Source organism: Pan troglodytes, chromosome 20 (genome assembly GCF_028858775.2).
Source record: "Pan troglodytes isolate AG18354 chromosome 20, NHGRI_mPanTro3-v2.0_pri, whole genome shotgun sequence".
NCBI lineage: Eukaryota > Metazoa > Chordata > Mammalia > Primates > Hominidae > Pan > Pan troglodytes.
Genome location: NC_072418.2, coordinates 39,717,432 through 39,739,516, shown reverse-complemented (window position 1 = coordinate 39,739,516; position 22,085 = coordinate 39,717,432). Strand labels below are relative to the sequence as shown.

At 38.0% G+C, this 22,085-nt stretch overlaps 1 protein-coding gene across 2 annotated transcripts in view; it reads left to right on the top strand.

The window, feature by feature from the left end:
• The window catches only part of ZNF568 (zinc finger protein 568), an 82,225-nt gene that overhangs the window by 19,954 nt on the left and 40,186 nt on the right, over nt 1-22,085 (top strand). Inside the window, exons 5-7 of one of the 2 annotated variants that reach the window (XM_063801520.1) lie at nt 405-531; nt 806-901; nt 13,157-16,707. In XM_063801520.1, coding sequence (XP_063657590.1) covers nt 405-531; nt 806-901; nt 13,157-14,556 — 1,623 coding nt within the window. In that variant the 3' untranslated portion in view covers nt 14,557-16,707. Of the gene's footprint in view, nt 1-404; nt 532-805; nt 902-13,156; nt 16,708-22,085 lie in introns of those variants that run through there. The other variant, XM_009435427.4, reaches the window with a different exon arrangement.

Here is a 22,085-nt window from a genome sequence, read left to right as displayed (position 1 = left end):
GAGCAAATATGTATTATGTTTATTATATTAGCCTTATTTACCATTTGTTTGTGTTGATTCAAGTTCTAGTAAATCTTGTGTCATTGCTTACTCTATTCCAAATTTGCTCTGAAGATTCTCTATCTCTGGTTTTCAACATTTTTGCTATGGTATATCTGACTGTGGGCCTCTTACATTTATTTTACCTGGAGTTCATTGAGCTTCTTGAATGTATAATGTTTTTTGTCAGATTTGGGAAATGTCCAACCATTATTTCTTTGAATGTTTTTTCTGCACCTTTCTCTCTTCTTCTTCTAGTACTCCTACCTCTGACCCCTGAGTACCAGCTAAACAAGTTCTTGTATGTTGTGATCACAATGCCTAATTTTGATGACTTCAAATTAATTAGCATTATGTTTTTACAGGAAACAGTGACATTTAAGGATGTGGCTGTTGACCTTACCCAGGAGGAGTGGGAGCAAATGAAACCTGCTCAAAGAAACTTGTATCGAGATGTGATGCTGGAGAACTACAGCAACCTAGTCACAGTGGGTAAGGTGGCTTGGTAGCCTTGCAATTTAACAGAGAATTCTTTTCCATTTCTGAAATGTGTGAAGACTGTAACTTGCCAGATGAATCTAGCCTTTCCTTTCTCCATGTGACTGTATGTGCTCCACTCTTCAGTGTTAAAGGCTGATTACTTTGTGTCATTGTGTAAGTTCATTCATCCTCATCTTTTATAAGCCCTCAAGCTTGGACTTAGCCTAAGATCTGAATGGTTGTCTCCAGCATTGACATCCACATCCTTTGCTATTTCTTGTAATAGGCTGTCAAGTCACCAAACCGGATGTGATATTCAAGTTGGAGCAAGAAGAGGAGCCCTGGGTGATGGAGGAAGAAATGTTTGGGAGGCACTGTCCAGGTGAATAAGTGAAAAGCAGCTCTGAATGAGAAAGCCACATGGGAGTTGTTCAGTGAAGGGTTGATATCATTTCACAATTTCCAAGATTTTCTTAAAGGCCTTATTCTTCTAGAGTGACAAATGGGATGGAGTGCTTTAGATTACTGTGACATTTCTAGGTATTATTCTTCCTATTTTGCAGATATTTTCCTCTTTTAAATTGTAGAGGGCCAGTAGCCCTATCCAATTTCATAATACCAACCTTCCCTAATTCATTCACAGCTTCACTTTCAGGATTATTGTTCCTCTCTCTATGATCCTCGGACACTCTCTTTCCTTTATGTTTATGGTTTCATTTTCTTATGCATTCAGTATTTCATGGTTGTGTAGTAATTTTAAAACATGTTTCACACTTAGGTTTCTTTTCATTTCTTTCCTTCTTTCTTTTTTAAAAAGCCTTAGATTTGTGTTTGGTTAACAATAGTTTCACTTCCCATTGTGCTTCACAACCCTCACAATCCCATGGCTTAGAAATGTAAAAGTTTCTGGCTTAGAAATCCCATGGCATCTCCTTTCTGCTTATTCCTGCCTTCCATTCCTTTAATTTTTTTGAAACTACATGAGGTCCATCCTGGGTTAAAAAGATATAACCAATGTAACCAATATTATACCTATAATACCAATATTATACCTTTTGTGCAAAAGTAAATCTTCCTCTTATCCTGGACATGGTCCCTTCCTTTCCACAGTTGCATACACTTCTTTTTTGGAGTTATCCTGGCTATTTTTGATTATTTATTTTACCATATGAATTTTAGACTAAACTATCTATTTCCAGAGAAAAACCTGTTGGAATTTTTATTGGGATTGTGCTAAATATATAAATTAACTTTCAGAAATTTAACATCCTTTTAATGCCAATGTTTTCTGTCTAAGAACACACTCTGTCTTTGTTCAGATTTTCATATCTACTTCTGTGTCCTTTAGAAATGGAGCTTTCCAAGTTTTCCCATTGTTGCTTTTATACATTTCACTATAATAATGGGTAAGAAAGCTATAAAACCATCCTTATTTACAGATAATGAGATTGTAGCCCTAGAAAACACAAGCGAACCAATTGAGAAAGTACAACAAATAGTAACAGAACTCAGTGAGGTGGTAGGATATCAAATTAACAAAGAAAAATCAATAGCTTTCATATATACTTCAACAACCAAGTAGAAGATACTAAGGAAAGAAAACTACATTTATAGTAGTAAGAACAAAGATGAAATACTCTTCTGGGCATGGATATATAACAGTATACCAAACAAAATCCTGTCTTTATGAGCTTATAATTTAATGGAAACTAGAGTCCCTGAGGTTTTGCATATGGGAAAATATCTTTTTAACCTTTACATTTGGTTGATAGTTGGCTGTGTGTAAAATTCTTGAACCATACTTTCTTTTCCAAAGAGTTTTACAGACAGTTACCTGAGGGATTTAGACAATTCTCTGTTGTTTCCTAGATTCAAATGTTGCTTGGAGAAGTCTGAAGCCTGATTATTTCCCCTCATAGGTGACTTATTTTCCAGGATGCCTATAGGTTTCTTTTTCTTTAAAGCTTAAGTGGCTTTATGAGGCTATGCCTTGGAATTGATCAATCAGTATCAGTTTTTCCTTTCAGCTTGTGGATTCATGATTTTTGTTCCTTGAAATGTCGTCGTATAGATTTCATGCTCGTTTCTTTTGTGGTTATCATTGTCATCTTTCGATGAAGGTATTTCCTGCTGTAGCCACTGTTTACAGAAGGATAGTGTTGAAGACTGTCCAGAAAAATACTCTGAGTTGGTAAGAAGTCTCTATACCTCACACTGACCTCCTTTATCATACAAGGTTTTGTGTTGAGAGTTGGTTTACCCTTTCATTCTCCCAAGTTAAAGAGAGATTATTATTTGCATACTTCCTCTAGAACTCAGTGTCTCTTCCATCTTCCTATGCTAACAAACTGCTTATATAAGAATACTGGCTGTTTGCATCTCTTTGTTCAGCCCTGCCTTTGTACCATTTGTCAGGGCCAGATGAGGTCCATTCTGTACCTGCCACAATTTCAAGACATCTGGCAAAAAAATGACTCATTCATTTTGCCCACAAGGGGGTGCCTCTGTTTTAGAGAACTCTGTTCCCTGTACTTTTTGTTGGAGATAAGAAACAGGAACTGCTATCTCTGGGTTTCTTCCCTGCCTAATCCAGTCTATTTTCTGTACTTTCCTCCTATTCTGGGGATGGAGTTTAGCTATCTTTAAGGTTCATTGAAGATGTATTTTCTTTCTTTCTTTTTTTTTTTTTTTTGAGATGGAGTCTCACTCTGTCATCCAGGCTGGAGTGCAGTGGTGCAGTCTCAGCTCACTGCAACCTCTGCCTCCTGGGTTTAAGCGATTCTTCTGCCTCAGCCTCCCAAGTAGCTGGGACTACAGGCACGCGTGACCATGCCTGGCTAATTTTTGTATCTTTTAGTAGAGATGGGGTTTCACCATGTTGGCCAGGCTGGTCTCGAATTCCTGACCTCGTGATCCGCCCACCTCGGCCTCCCAAAGTGCTGGGATTACAGGCGAGAGCCACTGCACCTGGCCAGAAGATATATTTTCTTTTTCTGTTTCTTCTTCATGTTTGCAGAGTGAAGAGGAGACAGAGATGTTTAATTCTACCATATTGAAACAGGAAGTCCTCTATGCTGTATTTGATCCATTTCACCCTTCTTGGAAATGTCTTTCTTCTTTGTGCTTCTCTAAAGGATTCAAATTCTTCCTTGGTTCTGGTTTATTGTTTATTTCTTCTTCCCTTGTGAAATATCTTTTACATGACTTCTTTCTCATCTCTCACTGGACATCACCCAAAGTAGTTCTGAATTACAATAGACTTCTTTTTCCTCAGAGTACCTTCATGCTATATCTGTGTTCATGCTATTAAATAGGTATTTAACTCTAGAAATGACAGCATTGGAATATGTATCTTTAATGCCTCCAGAATTTTGAAACTCTTCATATCTCTGCCATTAATTATGAGTGCTCTTACCTAAGTTCTAGCAGTTATTTAACTTTAATATCATTTTCTAATAAATGGTCCTCAATATTTCCAGCCTACATTGGTCTTGCCCATCTCTCAACTAACATTCTATTACACGTCTACCAGAGTGGTTGGAATCTGAAAACATATACTATCTTCTACATGTTTTCATATTTTGATGTCTAACACTTGTTTATTAGTCCACCTGGAGAAAGAAAACTTTTATTCTTCCTATAAATGAGTCATGATTGATGTAGAGCTATATTTGGGAAGATTTTTCTTATTTTTGGTTGTTTTAAAATATTTACCTACAGATTTCAAAATAAACGTGGAAGAAATCAGGCTAGAGTTAGAAAGACAGGGCATAGTCACATGAGATAGTGTTGAATGTTAAATTGCATGTGAAGTGTCTATTTAGTAAATCAGTAAACCAGACAACACCTAGAAAGTTTTAAGAGAAGGGCTGTAGAAGGAGTAACAAGATTGAGGCTTTCTTTTTCTTTTTGATAAGAGCTTGGCATTGAAGCCATTTTCCTGTAAGATCTATAGCTTATTTAGACTTATTAAAAATTAGAAAACATAACAAAATGTTTGGAAAGTAAAATTAACGTGTCTGTTTGGGGGGTAAAATTAGAAACATGGCCTGATTAGAGGAGAGAAGATTGTAAGAGATTAGTGAAATCAAGGATGAGTTTTCCATTGTAGAGTCAGAAAGTTCTGAATTTTGCTAGCATTCATGTTCTCTTTTGCTGTCTTTTATTTTTAAAATTTTGTTGTCAATTTAGTTTATTTTTTCCCCTCTTTAATCACTGAAGCTATAGTTTTGCCCTGTGCATGGTGGCAGCAAGGTTACAATGGTCAATTATAAGCAGGGGTTTATAAGATAACAGAATATGAAGGTTAAAACACATCTAGTTATCTGAATTTTAAGTTACCCACAGCTGACGGAACTCCAGGGGCGTGGAAAACCATTGTAGAACTAATGGTGTAGGAATGTTATCATTTTGGGTGATGGTATGAAAGAAAAAAGTCAAAACACAATGGAATTTGATATAAAGGCAGTTTCAGTGTGGAGAAATAAACATAGGATAAGATGATAGGACCTGCTGTTAAAGCACTGTGGTGAATCAAAGATGGCTTGCCTCCTGACCAGCTTTATACTTTTTATTCAATAAAATTAGACCTTCCTATTTCTAATATGCCTTGTTCTTTAAGCACATATAAAAATGAATCACAATTAGATGGAAAGTTGGAGCTCTCTCCTTATTTATTACCAATTTTGGATCGTATTTAGTTTGGACAGACTAATCTTCAAGTATGTTTAGATAGAAATAAAGGAATTTGAACTTTATGAAAATTAATTTGCCTGTAGTATGCAGACTGCACAAAAGATAGACTTGTCAGGATCATATGACAGTTAATCTAGGCAAAAGTAATGAGAACTTGGGTTATCATTTGTTTCTCTTAACCTAATGTAGCTGTTATTATTTCTCACGCCATTTCTTTCCCTTTTAATATGCATTTTTAGTTTTTTCAAAGTATACCTTATACATTACTTGTTTTAGAGAGCCAGTAGAAATGTCAGATTATAGCAGTGCTGTGCTCTGACCTCACATTTCACCTCCTTTAGTCAATTATTTTTGACTTTTTAAAACTATCTCTTTTGTTGTCGACCTACGTATTTTGAAATAAATGTTTATACTGCTCTGTAAATTTTTTTTTTTTTTTTTTTTGAGACAGAGTCTTGCTGTTGTTGCCCAGGCTGGAGTGCAATGGCGTGATCTTTGCTCACTGCAACTCTGCCTCCTGGGTTCAAGTGATTCTCCTGCCTCAGCCTGCCAAGTAACTGGGATCACAGGCATACACCACCACGCCCGGCTAATTTTTTGTATTTAGTAGAGATGGGGTTTCCCCATGTTAGTCAGGCTAGTCTCGAACTCCTGACTCACCTCGGTCTCCCAAAGTGCTGGGATTACAGGCGTGCACCACCGCACCCAGTCTGTAAATGTTTCTGTAGTCATTTTCAAACATAAGAATAGAGAGATAAAGGAGCCAGGCGCGGCAGCTCACGCCTGTAATCCTAGCACTTTGGGAGGCCAGGGTGGGCAGATCATGAGGTCAGGAGATCGAGACTATCCTGGCTAACATGGTGAAACCCCATCTCTATTAAAAATACAAAAAATTAGCCAGGCGTGGTGGCGGGTGCCTGTAGTCCCTGCTACTCGGGAGGCTGAGACAGGAGAATGGCGTGAACCCAGGAGGCAGAGCTTGCAGTGAGCCAAGATCACGCCACTGCACTCCAGCCTGGGTGACAGGACCAGACTCCGTCTCAAGAAAAAAAAAAAAAAAAAAAAAAAGAATAGAGAGGTAATATAAGGAATCCTCATGTATTCATCACTCAGCTTCAACAGTTACCGACATTTTCTTAGATTTGTTTACTCTGTTTCTCTCTTACCCCCACTCCAGTTTTGTTTTGTTTTTTTGCTGAACTACTTTACCTTTTCTTTTAAATACTACCATATGTATTGCCAAGAGATTTGTTTAATCCTGCAATATTTCTAACACACCTAACAACATTAGTAATAATTTCTTACTATCATCTTCTACTTAGTCTCTGTTATATATTTCATTGTGTCAAGAATGTTGTTTATGGTTGGTTTATTTGAATCAGGATCCAAATAAAATCTGCACATTCTTAGTTCACAGACTATACAAAAGCAGGCTGTGGGTATAGTTTGCCAACCCCTGCTCTAGATGTACCTTATTCTGGATTTGCCATTTGACCTCCTTGTGGTGGTGTTTGACATGCTTCTTTATCCCATTTTTCCTATAATCTGGCTTTATTCAATGCAGATTCAAATCTTTGGCAAGTATACCTCATAGGTGATGCTGTGTACATCCTATTGCATCTTATGTCAGTTTGTCCCACTTACAGACATAATTGAGATTGATCAGTAGATTCATGTATTGTCAGGCCAAATCCTCCTATTTCAGTGATCTCTGTCAACCTTTCACTTAAGGGTTTTAGCACCTATTGACCATCATAGCCTAGATCCATTATTTTATTAGAGCGTCTTTCACTTTTATTAGCTGAAATTCTCCCAAAGAGAAAAACTCTCTCATTAACTATTTGATTGCACTGAAATACAGTTTCTCAGGCCAGGAAAAAGAAATACTCTTTCTCTTCAAAAGCTTTTAGAATAATGATTGGTGTCCTAGAGGTTTCCAAAATTTGTCAAGTTAAATCATTATAAATTTATGTAATTTGAGCATCAGAATATATTATAGGCATATAAATATTTTTCATATATTATTATTATTATAATATTGAAGACAGAGTCTTGCTCTGTCGCCCAGGCTGGAGAGCAGTGGTGTGATCTTAGCTCACTGCAACATCCGCCTCCCGGGTTCAAGCGAGTCTCGTGCCTCCACCTCCCGAGTACTGGGATTAAAGGTGTGCGCCACCACACCTGTAATTTTTGTATTTTTAAGTAGAGATTGGGTTTCGCCATGTTGGCCAGGCTGGTCTCGAACTCTTGGCCTCAAGTGATCAGCCCGCTTTGGCCTCACAAAGTGCTGGGATTACAGTCATGAGCCACCACACCAGGCCCATATATTAATACTCAAATTGTCTCATCTTGAGCAAGAGGGATCTTTAGTTAATCTTGTAAATTTCCCGCTCCAGACATGGAAATAGCCATTTCTTTAAAAACTTTTGCCTCTTTTAGCAGGAAATGATATTGTGGAGACTGCAGTCTGAGGATTATGGTTGCTCTTTAATACTGAGTTATTGGTTCTATAGCTTTTAAGTGGACAGAGCTAGGAAAAATGCATCTTTTAAAAAGAAAAAAATAGGCCAGTCGCGGTGGCTCATGACTGTAATCCCAGCACTTGGGGAGGTTGAAGCAGGCGAATCACCTGAGGTTGGGAGTTTGAGACCAGCCTGACCAACATGGAGAAACCCCGTCTCTACTAAAAATACAAAATTAGTTGGGCGTGGTGGTGCATGCCTGTAATTCCAGCTACTCGGGAGGCTGAGGCAGGAGAATTGCTTGAACCTGGGAGGCGGAGGTTTTGGTGAGCCGAGATCATGCCATTGCACTCCAGCCTGGACAACAAAAGCAAAACTCCATCTCAAAAAAAAACAAAAAAGAAAAAGAAAAATATATATGAATTTTAGATACATCCAATTAAAATTAAAAAGTATAGTGCCCTTTTACCTTTTATGCTGAAAATCTTGGCTCCTCATTACATGTTTATTTCCTTAATTCATATATATTTCTCACCCTTGACACTATTGACATTTTGGGCCAGATAATCCTTTGCTCTGGGGGACTACCTTGTGTGTTGTGGGACGTTTAGCAGCATGCCTGCTTCTACTCACTGGATAACAGTAGCGCCATCCCTCTTTCTCCCCATCATCTTCCCAGTTGTGGAAACCAAAAATGTCTGTAGACCTTCCAGACATTGCCCAGTGACCCTTAAGGAGTAACACGGATTAATCTATCTTCTTTCTTTATATATTAATTTCAAATTAACAGTAATGCTAATATTACTAATAATAAAAAGACAACTAAACGTAATTTAAGATGTCTTTTGGGTTTTCTTCCTTAGAATATATTCTAATAGGGATATATAGTCAAACTACTATGTTTAAGGTTACTTGAAGTAATTTTCTATGTGATTATGACCCTCATTTGATAAGTAGGCTTGTTTCCAATTTTTTTCTATTTTTAGGGATTGCTTTGGCTTTTTTCTTTTTTGATTTAATTTTTATTTTTTCATATGTAAAATATGTACATGATTTTATTGTCAGAACTCTAAAGTTACAGTCAGAGAAGTCATGGTTTCAGTACATGTAAGTGAAAAAACTCAGCGTAGAGAACATTGTTTAGAATATACTCTCTTTTATGTGCAAATGGATGGGAAGAGAGACAGAGAGAGAAGTGTGTGTGTGTGTGTGTGTGTGTGTGTATAAAATATATATTAAAAATACAATTGGCCCTCGGACAACATGGGTTTAAACTGCACGGGTCCACTTACATGCTGATTTTCTTACACCTCTGCCACCCAAGACAGCAAGACCAACCTCCTCCTCAGCCTACTCAGTGTGAAGATAATGAGGATGAAGATGTTTAGGATGATCCACTTCCACTTAATGAATAGTAAATGTATTTTCCTTATGATTATTGTAATAACATTTTATTTTCTCTAAGTTATTTTATTGTAAAAATGCAGCATATAATACATATACAAAATATGGGTTAATCAACTATGTTTTCAATAAGGCTTCTGGTCAACAGTAGGCTATTACTGGTTAAGTTTTGGGAGAGTCAAAAGTTAGAAACATTTGCAATTATGTGGAGGATTAGCACCTCATCCCCATGTTGTTCAAGGGCCAACTGTACATATGATATATGCGTGTATATGTACTATATATAAGGAAATGTGTGATTATATGTGTGTGTGTGTGTGTGTACGTGTGTGTGTATGTATGTATGTGTGTTTTTTTTAATAGTGGAAGAATAATCCAAGAACTGGCTGGGCGTGGTGTCTCATACCTGTAATCCCAGCACTTTGGGAGGCTGGGGCGGGCGGATCATGAGGTCAGAAGATAGAGACCATCCTGGCCAACATGGTGAAACCCCATTTCAACTAAAAAAACGCAAAAAATTAGCCGGGCGTGGTGGTGTGCGCCTGTAGTTCCAGCTATTGGGGAGGCTGAGGCAGGGGAATCGCTTGAACCCGGGAGGCGGAAGTTGCAGTGAGCCGAGATTGCGCCACTGCACTCCAGCCTGGCGACAGAGTGAGACTCTGTCTCAAAATAATAATAATAATAACAATAATAATAATCCAAGAACTAATAAAAATGGTTATCTATAGGGCAAAGCAGGAATTGGTGTTTCAGGGACAGGGTGGAATCTGGACTTCCGCTGCTGTTTGGTAATTTGTCAGTTTTTATCAACTTGATATAAATAGAAGATGAGGTTTAGTAGCGTTACCACAATCACTTCTCCTTTCCTTTTTTTCTGGAATATAGATACATCACAATTTTTAGCTAATTCAATTTCACCACTTACTTTGTTATGATTGTTGACATATTGTTTACTATGAGGCAAGAAATGACTCTTAATTAATATACTTATATAACTTTCTGTCACTCCTAGAATTACTACTTGCCTTATTTTTCTGTTTTCTATGTATTATTAATTTAAATGGTACCCTCAAAATTCTTTGTTTAAATAAGGAATCCATCGTTGTTATTAGTTTACCTCATTTTGATGCATGAAGGGATAAAAGGGAAATTCTAAACATCTTCCAAAATTCTAAATTTTAAAGAGGATAAAAGAAATTTTTTAGTTTTTTTTTTTTTGTTTCCTTTTTTTTTTTTTTTTTTTTTGAGATGGAGTTTCGCTCTTGTTGCCCAGGCTGGAGTGCAAAGTTGCAATCTCGGCTCACCGCAACCTCCGCCTCCCAGGTTCACGCGATTCTCCTGCCTCAGCCTCCCAAGTAGCTGGGATTATAGGCATGCTCCACCACACCCAACTAATTTTGTATTTTTAGTAGAGATGGGGTTTCTCCATGTTAGTCAGGCTGAACTCCCAACCTCTGGTGATCCGCCTACCTTGGCCTCCCAAAGTGCTGGGATTACAGGCTTGAGCCACTGCACCCTGCCTGTGTTTTTTTTAACTAGTGGACTATACTGTAGAATGGTTGGATCAGAACCTAGAAGATTTTTTGTTTGTTTGTTTGTTTGTTTGAGACTGACTCTCACTCTGTTGCCCAGGCTGGAGTGCAGCGGCACGATCTCGGCTCACTGCAACCTCTGCCTTCCAGGTTCAAGCAATTCTCCTGCCTCAGCCTCCTGTCTAGCTGGGATTACAGGCACGTACCACCACGCCCAGCTAATTTTTGTATTTTTAGTAGAGACGGGCTTTCATCATGTTGGTCAGGCTGGTCTTGAACTCCCGACCTCATGTGATCCACCTGCCTCGGCCTCCCAAAGTGCGGGGATTACAGGCGTAAGCCACCATGCCCTGGCTGAACCTGGAAGTTTTGTGTGGGGCCCCAAATGCCAGCATCCGTTGTTCCTTTTAATCTTTTTATCTCCTATGTGTAGGTACATGCCAGCATTCATGAGGCTAAATAACAGAAAGGGATTGTTGATCTCATTCATGTTAGAGTGTATGGTGAATCTAAATCACATGAGAACTCTACATGCAGTTATGTCTAGGAAATGTAGTTTTAACTGCCTCAGCCTTTACAGGATGCAAAAGCATGGTGGGAGACTGGAATACATGTTACTTAAGCAGATCCATAACTCTTGCCTTGGTGTGTAACTGCTCCCTACTCAGACTTTAATCCTCTTCTTTTTAGTCCCACTCTTATCCTACCCACTCCACTTTTTTTTGAGATGAGGTCTTGCTATGTTTCCCAGACTAGTCTCAAATTCCTGGGCTTTAGCAACCCTTCCAAGTAGCTGGGAATACAGGTACAGCCCACTGCATCTGGTTTTTTAAATTAATAAACTTCATCTTTTAGGCTGGTTTTAGGTTCACAACAAAACTGAGTGGTGTACAGAGCTCATGAAAAAGTACCAAGTATATGGATACCCACTGCCCAGGCACACACAGCCTTCCCCACTGTCAACATCTTGCACCACAGTGGTATATTTGTTACCATCAATGAACCTTCATTACTGTTATTATTATACACATTATTATTACGCAAAGTCCATAATTTACATTAGGGTCACTCCTGGTGTTGTACATTCTATGGGTTTTGGTAAATGTATAATGACTCAGATCCATTATAGTATCGTACAGAATACTTTCACTGTCCTAAAACTTCTCTCTCTTCCTCCTGTTTATTCCTTCCTCTCCCATAAGCTCTGGCAACCACTGATACCTTTACTAGTCATCATTTTGCCTTTTCCAGTTTGGAATCATATAGTAGGTGGCCTTTTCCAATGGGTTTCTTTTACTTAGCAACATGCATTTAAGGTTCCTCCATGTATTTTCATAACTTGATAGCACATCTGTTTTTATCATTGATGAATATTTCATTGTCTAGATGTACCACAGTTTATCTGTTCACCTAGTAAAGGGCATCTTCCAAGTGTTGGCAATTAGGAATAAAGCTGCTGTAAATATCCATGTGCAGATTTTTGTATGGACATATGTTTTCAACTCATTGGGGTAAATACCAAGCATGATTGCTGAATAATATGGTAATAGTATGTCTAATTTTGTAAGAAACTGCCAGACTGTCTTCCAAAGTGGCTGTACCATTTTGCAGTCCCACCAGCAATGAGTGAGAGGTCCTATTGCTCTGCAAACTTGTCAGCCTTTGACTTAGTAGTTGCAGCAGGGGTTTTTTGTTGTTGATTTTTTTTTTTTTTTTTCAGATTTCCTACATAGATGATCACATCACCTGTGAACAAAGACAGTTGTTGTTTCGTTTTTCCTTCCTAATCTGAATAGCTTTTATTTCCTTTTCTTGTTATTGCATTAGGTAGGACTTCTAGTACAATGTTAAAAAGCAGTAATGCGAGGGAACATCCTTGCCTTGTGCTTGTTTATCCCTACCTTTTGAGTGCCTAGATTCTCCAATTCTTGAGCCTTTCCAGTGATTTCTGGCCAAATCTCTTTGTTGCTTATTGTCATTTGCATCTTCATGATACTTTGTAGCTTTGCTATTCAGTTTATCCTAAATGCTTCTCATCCTGCAGTATTATGTTAAAATCTCTTGTTCACCTTTTTTTACACTCACGTCTCCTTTTTCTTATGGATTTAACCCTTATTCTTTCACTATCATTTTAATGGAATTTTAGGAAGGAGGAAAAATACATGCATTCAAGCCTGTGTGTTTAGTCACAAATGTTCATTTTGTTCTCTAGCTGTTTGACTCCCTATCAGTCATTTTTGTGTTCACCCTTTCATTTTAATTATTCTATTCATTTTGCTGATTTCTGCACTATACGTGGATGCTTTAAAAATCAGTCAAGGCTACTTGGACCTACAGATGTCAGTTTTTGTCCCCATATGTTTTATGTAGTAGTTAACTTCTCAAACCTTAGGAACTAGGAACATTTACTCTTAGCTTTCTTTTGTATTGGTTGACTAGGCCAACATCAAAGATTAAACCCCACATTAGCCGATTTCTGATATGTTATTAATAGTCTAGTGGTAGAATAATTCACAAGTAATAATTTCTGGTCCTCCATTTTAGAAGTTTGGGAAGTTGATGAACAGATCAAGAAGCAACAGGAAACACTTGTGAGGAAAGTCACATCCATCTCCAAGAAAATTCTGATAAAGGAAAAAGTCATTGAATGTAAAAAAGTTGCGAAAATATTTCCTCTGAGTTCAGACATTGTTACTTCAAGACAAAGCTTCTATGACTGTGACTCACTTGATAAGGGTTTGGAACATAATTTAGACTTACTTAGATATGAGAAGGGCTGTGTAAGAGAGAAACAGAGTAATGAGTTTGGGAAACCATTTTACCATTGTGCATCCTATGTTGTAACCCCCTTTAAGTGTAATCAGTGTGGACAAGACTTCAGTCATAAATTTGACCTCATTAGACATGAGCGAATTCATGCTGGAGAGAAACCTTACGAATGTAAAGAATGTGGAAAAGCCTTCAGTAGGAAGGAAAATCTTATTACACATCAGAAAATTCATACTGGGGAAAAACCGTATAAGTGTAATGAATGTGGAAAAGCTTTCATTCAGATGTCAAACCTTATTAGACACCACAGAATTCATACTGGGGAGAAACCTTATGCATGTAAGGATTGTTGGAAAGCCTTCAGTCAGAAATCAAATCTCATTGAACATGAGCGAATTCACACTGGAGAGAAACCCTATGAATGTAAGGAATGTGGGAAATCCTTCAGCCAGAAGCAAAATCTTATTGAGCATGAGAAAATTCATACTGGGGAGAAACCTTATGCATGTAATGAATGTGGTAGAGCTTTTTCTCGAATGTCATCTGTTACGCTACATATGAGAAGTCACACAGGGGAGAAACCCTATAAATGTAATAAATGTGGAAAAGCTTTCTCTCAATGCTCAGTATTTATTATACATATGAGAAGTCACACTGGTGAGAAACCCTATGTATGTAGTGAATGTGGGAAAGCCTTCTCTCAAAGTTCATCCCTTACCGTACATATGCGAAATCATACAGCTGAGAAACCCTATGAATGTAAGGAATGTGGAAAAGCCTTCAGCAGGAAAGAAAATCTCATTACGCATCAGAAAATTCACACCGGAGAGAAACCTTATGAATGCAGTGAATGTGGGAAAGCTTTTATTCAGATGTCAAACCTCATTCGACACCAGAGAATTCATACGGGTGAGAAACCCTATGCATGTACAGTATGTGGAAAAGCCTTTAGTCAGAAATCAAACCTCACTGAACATGAGAAAATTCATACTGGAGAGAAACCTTATCATTGTAATCAATGTGGGAAAGCTTTCAGTCAGAGACAAAATCTTCTTGAGCATGAAAAAATTCATACTGGAGAGAAACCATTCAAATGTAATGAATGTGGTAAAGCCTTCTCTCGAATCTCATCCCTCACTCTTCATGTGAGAAGTCACACGGGAGAAACCCTATGAATGTAATAAATGTGGGAAAGCCTTTTCTCAGTGCTCATTACTTATTATACATATGAGAAGTCATACTGGTGAGAAACCCTTTGAATGTAATGAATGTGGGAAAGCATTCTCTCAAAGAGCATCCCTTTCTATACATAAGAGAGGTCATACAGGTGAGAGACACCGAGTATATTAAATGAAGGAAGGCCTCTTAAATTCAACCCATGTTTTACTTAAAATATCTTGGCATAAGCTCAAAAAAGCCAGGATCTTTATGGAAAAATTTTAATACTTTGTTAAAAGGTGTAAGACTGGAATAAATGGAAAGAAATACCATATACATAGATGGAAAAACCCAGTATTATAAAAACCTCAATTCTGAAAATCTATAGACTGAATGCAGTTCCAAACAAAATCAACTAAGAATTTTCTAGGATCTTTCAAAAATGATTATAAAATTCATGTGAAATAGAAGTGTATGAATTGCTGCGACAATTTTGAAAAGAATAGAGGAAACACCCTCACTGTATGATATAAAGTTATAGTCATTTAAAAATGTGTGATATTAGTACATTAGTAGGTAAATGAGCAGATTTTAAAGAATAGAATATCCAGAAGCAGATTCATGAATATATGTGAACTCAGTGTATGTTAGACCTGACATCATGAATTAGTAGGGAAATGATGACCTAGTCAATAAAATTGCTGGGAATATTTGACTCTCCGTATTGGAGAAAATAAAATTACAACATTACGACATACTAAAAAATCAATATTCTTTTTTTTTTTTTTTTTTTTTTTTTGAGACAAGCGTCTCACTCTGTCGCCCAGGCTGGAGTACGGTGGTGCAATCTCAGCTCACTGCAGCCTCTGCTTTCCGGGTTTTTTTTGTTTTGTTTTGTTTTGTTTTGTTTTTTGTATTTTTAGTAGAGACGGGGTTTCACCATGTTGGCCAGGCTAGTCTTGAACTCCTGACTTCAAAAGTGATCGCCCTCTTTGGCCTCCCAAAGTGCTGGGGTTTACAGGCTTGAGCCACTGCACCTGGCCAAAAAATTAACATTCTAAAGGATTTAAATACTGGAATTTGAAAAGCCAAACTGTGAAACCATTGGGAGAAAATAGATGATATTGTCTATGACGTTGAGGCCAAGGAGCTTTTTTTTTTTTTTTCAAGACAAAAGGACTCTGTAATTCCACTTCTAGGTATACATCCTATAGAAACTCACAAATAATGCATAAGAAATATATATATAATATATGTATGTATGTATAGCCAGATGCAGTGGCACATGCCTGTAATCCCAGCTACTTGGGAGGCTGATAGAAGAAGATAACTTGAGGTCAGGAGTTCAAGACCAGTCTGGGAAACATAGCAAGACCCCATCTCTTAAAAAAAAAGAAATATATAGACATATATCTGCATTGAAAACAACCTAAATATTCATCAGTGGGGTAATGGATGAATAAAATATGATATATTCAAATGATAGAATAGTATACAGCACTTAAAAGCAGTGAACCAGATCCATATTGTGTAACATGGATAGTTAAAACAATGTTGAATGAAAAAAATCAAAATACAAATGAAACATCGTGTAATAATATTTATGTAAATTGGAATGAAATCATTTATAAAGAACAACTGTTTCTATTATTGAAAATTTTATGTAAAACTATTTAAAGTAGAATAGAAGGATACACACCCAATTATTGATAGCATTGTCTCTGGAGATTGAATTTGAGGCTGTTGATTAAAAGGAGACTTTAGCTTTGCTTGTAGTTTTTATACCTTAAAAAGACTGGTAGCATATAAAATAAATCTTAAAAGCTAATGATACACAATGACAATATGAATGTTTGTTTGTAATAGTGTTTTTCTTGTTCTTTCTCAGAACAGGCCAAGGGAAGCCTGTGCCCATAGAAGGAAATGTTATAATGGATTCATATGCCCTATCAGATGCTCAACTATTTTATGAAAAATCTCTCTAGAAAATTAGTAATTAGAATATTCCTGTTTATTATATAATGTGAAATTAGCACATTTTAGCAACTTGATGATGCTGTGTTTTTATATTTTAACATTTCTGAAATTGGACTCCTTTCAACTGATGATATCTTAGATTCAAGTAAATAATTATTAAAAATTTGAAAATCAGATGCCAGTATAACAAATGAAATGTGTTTTTATTTACTAGCTCAGGGCATCATGTCTACTACTCACGGTGCCTGTCCTTTCAGTGGAGCCAGTATTATTAGACAGCAAATTTATTAGGTTCATAGCTAACTAATTACCAATATATTTAGAGTATTGTAGAGAGATTAAGATTTTTCCTGGGAAAGTGACTTTGCAATATTTGTTTACTTGCCCTGTAATTTTCCATACAACCAGCATAGGCATTAATATCATTGTTAATTATAACAATATTTTGAAATGAGAAATCATTTATTTCCTGAGGTGGCCATAAGCAATTGTGTAAAAGTGTGTTGGTTTTAATCTAGAGACCATTTTATTCTTTTTACAACTCTTGACTTACACAGCCCATCCGGTTTTGGTTGGAAATGGTGGTGAACATAGACCCTGAGCACTAATAATAGAGTTCCTCTTGAAGAGTCTCATTCTCTGTAATAATACATGAACCAACCCTTACAGAGGTGATGTTTTTATTATGCCATCTCTACAATATTAGTTGATATACATTACAGAAAGCTGCTAATGCCTTTTTAAAAAGGAGATAGGGCCAGACGCAGTAGCTCAAGCCTGTAAACCCAGTGCTTTGGGAGGCCGAGGCGGGTGGATCACCTGAGGTCAGGAATTCAAGACCAGTCTGGTCAACAGGATGAAACCCCGTCTCTACTAAAAATACAAAAATTAGCCAGGCATGGGGCGGGTGCCTGTAATCCCAACTACTCAGAAGGCTGAGGCAGGAGAATTGCTTGAATGCGGGAGGCAGAGGTTGCAGTGAGCCAAGATTGTGCCACTGCACTCCAGTCTGCGTGACAGAGTAAGACCCTTTCTCAAAAAAATAAAAAATAAATAAAAAGGAGATAGGCTGGGTGTGGTGGCTCACGCCTGTAATCCCAGCACTTTGGGAGGCCTAGGCGGGCCGATTACTTCAGGTCAGGAGTTCGAGACCAGCCTGGCCAATATGGTGAAAGCCCACCTCTACTAAAAATACAAAAATTAGCTGGGCATGGTGGTGCATGCCTGTAATCCCAGCTACTCAGGAGGCTGAGGCAGGAGAATTGCTTGAACCTAGAGGGGCGGAGGTTGCAGTGAGCCAAGATCACGCCAGTGCACTTCAGCCTGGGCGACACAGCAAGACTCTGCCTCAAAAAAATAAAAACAATAAAAAGGAGATAAAAATAGGGGGTGTTTGTGAAAAGGGATCTTTAGCTTTTATGATTGAACATTAACTACATTTGTTTGAAGTTGATTTCACAAAAGTAAATCTCAGACTAAAGTTGTGAAGTACAACCATGACTATCAGTTTTGATTGTTATTAGGTATTTTTGAAGACTGATGGTGACTTAACAACAGCAGGGACTGACTTCAGTGAAAACAATGACAACTTACCCAAACTGAAATATCTAAATGAGTATTATCATTTTGTAGTCCCTTCTTCAATAAGTTTTATACTAAATCCAGTTTTGCTAGTATACCCAATATTTATGTGTAAACTTTTTTTTTTTTTTTTGAGACAAAGTCTTGCTCTGTCACCCAGGCTGCAGAGCAGTGGCGTGATCTTGGCTCACTGCAACATCTGCCTCCGGGTTCAAGTGATTCTCCTGCCTTAGCCTCCCAAGCAGCTGGGACCACAGGTGCATGCCACCATGCCTGGCTATTTTTTTTTTTTTTTTTTTTGTATTTTTAATGGAGCTGGGGTTTCACCATGTTGGCCAGGCTGGTCTTGAACTCCTGACCTCAGGTGATCCACCCACCTTGGCCTCCCAAAGTGCTGGGATTACAGGTGTGAGCCACTGTACCAGCCTGTAAACCTTTTTTTTTTTTTTTGGAGAGGGGGTCTCCCTCTGTTGCCCAGGCTGGAATGCAGCAGCATGATCTCGGCTCACTGCAACCTGCGCCTCCTGGGTTCAAGTGATTCTCCTGCCTCAGCCTCCTGAGTAGCTGGGGCTACAAGCTCCCGCCACCATGCCTGGCTAATTTTTGTATTTTCATAGAGACAGGGTTTCACTACGTATGTCAAGCTGGTCTGTGAGCCACCATGCCCAGCCTGTAAACCTTTTTTTAAAAAATGGTTTTCGCATTTCGTGTATCCACACAAGTAACCCTGTATAAATATTTGTGAGACTTTTTTTTTTTTGTCTAAACAGTTGTTTTTATCTGTGATTTTCTTTTTAATGTTTTTTGTTTGTTTGTTTGTTTTTGGCCTGTACTTTATATGCCTTAAATCCTCTGCCCCTTTCTTTACATAGCTTTAGAGTCAACAGAGAAATGTAAAATTCCACTTAAGGCCCATAAGGACAACCTTAGATTTCTCTTTTGGCCTCTCTCACCCCAGTAAGACTGGCTGAACCTATCAGGTGAGGTAAAGTGCCTCAGAGTAGGTCTAAAAGGGCGTTTTACTGATCTTGTGTCAGCAAGCAGATGATCTGGTCTCTGTAAATTCATTTTTTCCTTCTGTCCTAAGGGGTAGAAATAATAAGATAGATATAAGTGACTGAGAAATATTTTAGGGTAAAGGTTGGGGATGGACTCAAGATGTGTGATGGACTTTCTTTTCAGCTGTTTCCCAGAAGCAGGCTTTGAGATGAGGATTCCTATGCAAGTGATTTATTAAGGAAGTGCTTTCAGTAAGAGGGGTAAGAGAATGGAGGAAGCAGAATAAGAAAAAGAAGTAAGTCAAGGGTGTGATCGCAGGCACAGTCCTGCCATGGATGGTGTCATCCTGATCCCTGTGGGAACTCGAGTGTAAGCTATGCCTCAGACTTTTCAAGATTCCACCTTCAGGACTGAGGCACTTGTGCTGCCAACTTCTGAGAATCTTGGCTGCTGACAACTCACAGCTAAATTCCTCTAAGGAATTGCTGTTGGACGAAAGGAGCTGCCTTATGCAAGGTTACACTGTCTCCCTTCAGGCAGCTTGGCCCACGTTGCCTCAGTTTAGAGCAACTCTGAAGAGCAATCCCAGCTCTAGAGCTCCCCAGGGAACAAATTTCAACTGCATCAGTTTAATTTCTCTTTCCATCCAGTTCTGCTTTATTCATTTCCTTACTGCTGATGTTCCCAAGAGATCTCCCCAATAAACCCTATCATAGATTTCCATCTCAGATTCTCTTTTCCTGGGAAACTGACTTAAAACAGTAGACATTTTGCAACAGTAGTCCTCAAATTGAAATTTAAAAAAAAAATTTTTTTTTTTTTTTTGAGACAGGGTGTCACTCTGCTGCCCAGGCTGGAGTATGTGATGCAATCTTGGCTCACTGAAACCTCTGCCTCCCAGGCTCAAGCGATTCTCATGCCTCAGCCTTCTGAGTAGCTGGGATTACAGGTGTGCACCACCATGCTCAGCTAATTTTTTGTATTTTTGGTAGAGATGGGGTTTCACTATGTTGGCTAGGCTGGTCTTGAACTCCTGGCCTCAAGTGATCTGCCCACCTTGGTCTCCCAAATTGCTGAAATTACAGGTGTTAGCCACAGCACCCAACCAAAAAATATTTTTGATTCATTTGAAACTAATAAACTCATTACATGTTAATACAAGCAATAAATTTTTATGAAATTATTTTATGAAAAAGAATTATTTCCAAAACCAAAAAACATAATAAGAGCGTCATTGTTACACAACTTTCAAATACTTTAAATTACTTAAAAGCAGACAGCTGGGTTCTCATATCTGCTTCTACATTCAGTCACATGTCATGTAAGACTGGGAAACTCCATTCTATACTCATGAGCAAATGAGATCAAAAGAAGGAAAAATATGAAAATAGTTTCAATCTCAAGGCCCCCTAGGGATTTCCAGACTGTTCTTTTTTTTTTTTTTTTTTTTTTTTTAATGGAGTCCTGCTCTGTCGCCCAGGCTGGAGTGCAGTGGCGTGATCTCGGCTCACTGCAATCTCTGCCTCCCGGGTTAAGCGATTCTCCCTGCCTCAGCCTCCCAAGTAGCTGGGATTACAGGCGCCTGCCACCATGGCTGACTAACTTTTGTATTTTTAGTAAAGATGGGGTTTGGCCATGTTGGCCAGGCTGGTCTTGAACTCCTGACCTCAGGTGATCCGCATCAGCCTCCCAGAGTGCTGGGATTACAGGCATAAGCCCACACGCCTGGCTCAAACTGTTCTTTAACTGCTGTTGTGACATTTGGTGTGGTTTCTTCAAAAACTTGATGTCATGGGCTAAAGAGGTGTATAAACAGGAGGCTAAAGGGAAGCATGGGCAAGCTCTCTAGAAGTGGTCTCAGATGGAGGACTTGAGAAACAAAGAAGATGGATAAGGAAAATGTTAAATATGTGGGTAAATAGAAACAAATATTGGCAGGTGGAAAAGAAGAGCAAGATTGATTTACAGGGTATTCAAAGGCCATGAAAGTACTGGGAAACAATGGTATATAATTCAGTGGATTGGAGTGGGTTTGATTTAAAGTATTTCAAGTCTCTTTACTATTAAATATAAAGCTAATTTTTAAGATTCAGATTTTGAAGGATTGTAAGAGACCCAAAAGATTGCCTTATTGAGTTGAGGAAGTTCCCTTTATTCCTAAGTTTGCTGACTGTTTTTATTGTGATTGGGTGTTGGATTTTTGTCAAGTGATTTTCTGCATCTATTGACATGATTATATGATTTTTCTTCTTTAGCCTCTTGATGTTATGAATGAGATTAATAGATTTTCAAAGGTTGAATCAATCTTGCATTTCTGGGATAAATCCCACTTGATTGTGGTGTATAATTCTTTTTATATATTATTGGATTTGATTTGCTAATATTTTATTATTTTTGCATCTGTATTCATGAGAGATATTGTTCTGTAGTTTTCTTTTCTTGTAATATGTTTCTCCTGGTTTTGGTATTAGGATAATGCTGGCCTCATAGACTGAGTTAGGAAATATTTCCTTTTTCTAGAAGAGAGGGTAGAGAATTGATAAACTTTCTTATATGTTTGGGAGCATTAATCAGTAAACCCATCTGGGCCTGATGCTTTCTATTTTGGAAGGTTAATAGTTATTGATTCCATTTATTTAATAGATACAGGCCTGTTTGGATTGTCTATTTATTCTTGGTGAGTTTTGACAGATTGTGTCTTTCAAGGAATTAGTCTGTTTCATGTAGATTATGAAATTTGTGGGCATAATATGCTTTATACGCTTTTATTCTTGTTCATAATATTCTTTCTTTTTTTCTTTTTTCTTTTTCTTTTTTTTTTTTGAGACAGGGTCTGTCTTTCGCCCAGGCTGGAGTACCGTGGCACAATCTTGGCTCACTGCAACCTCCACCTCCCGGGTTCAAGCAATTCTCTTGCCTCAGCCTCCCAAGTAGCTGGGATTACAGGCGTGCACCACCAAGCCCAGCTAATTTTTTTGTATTGTTAGTA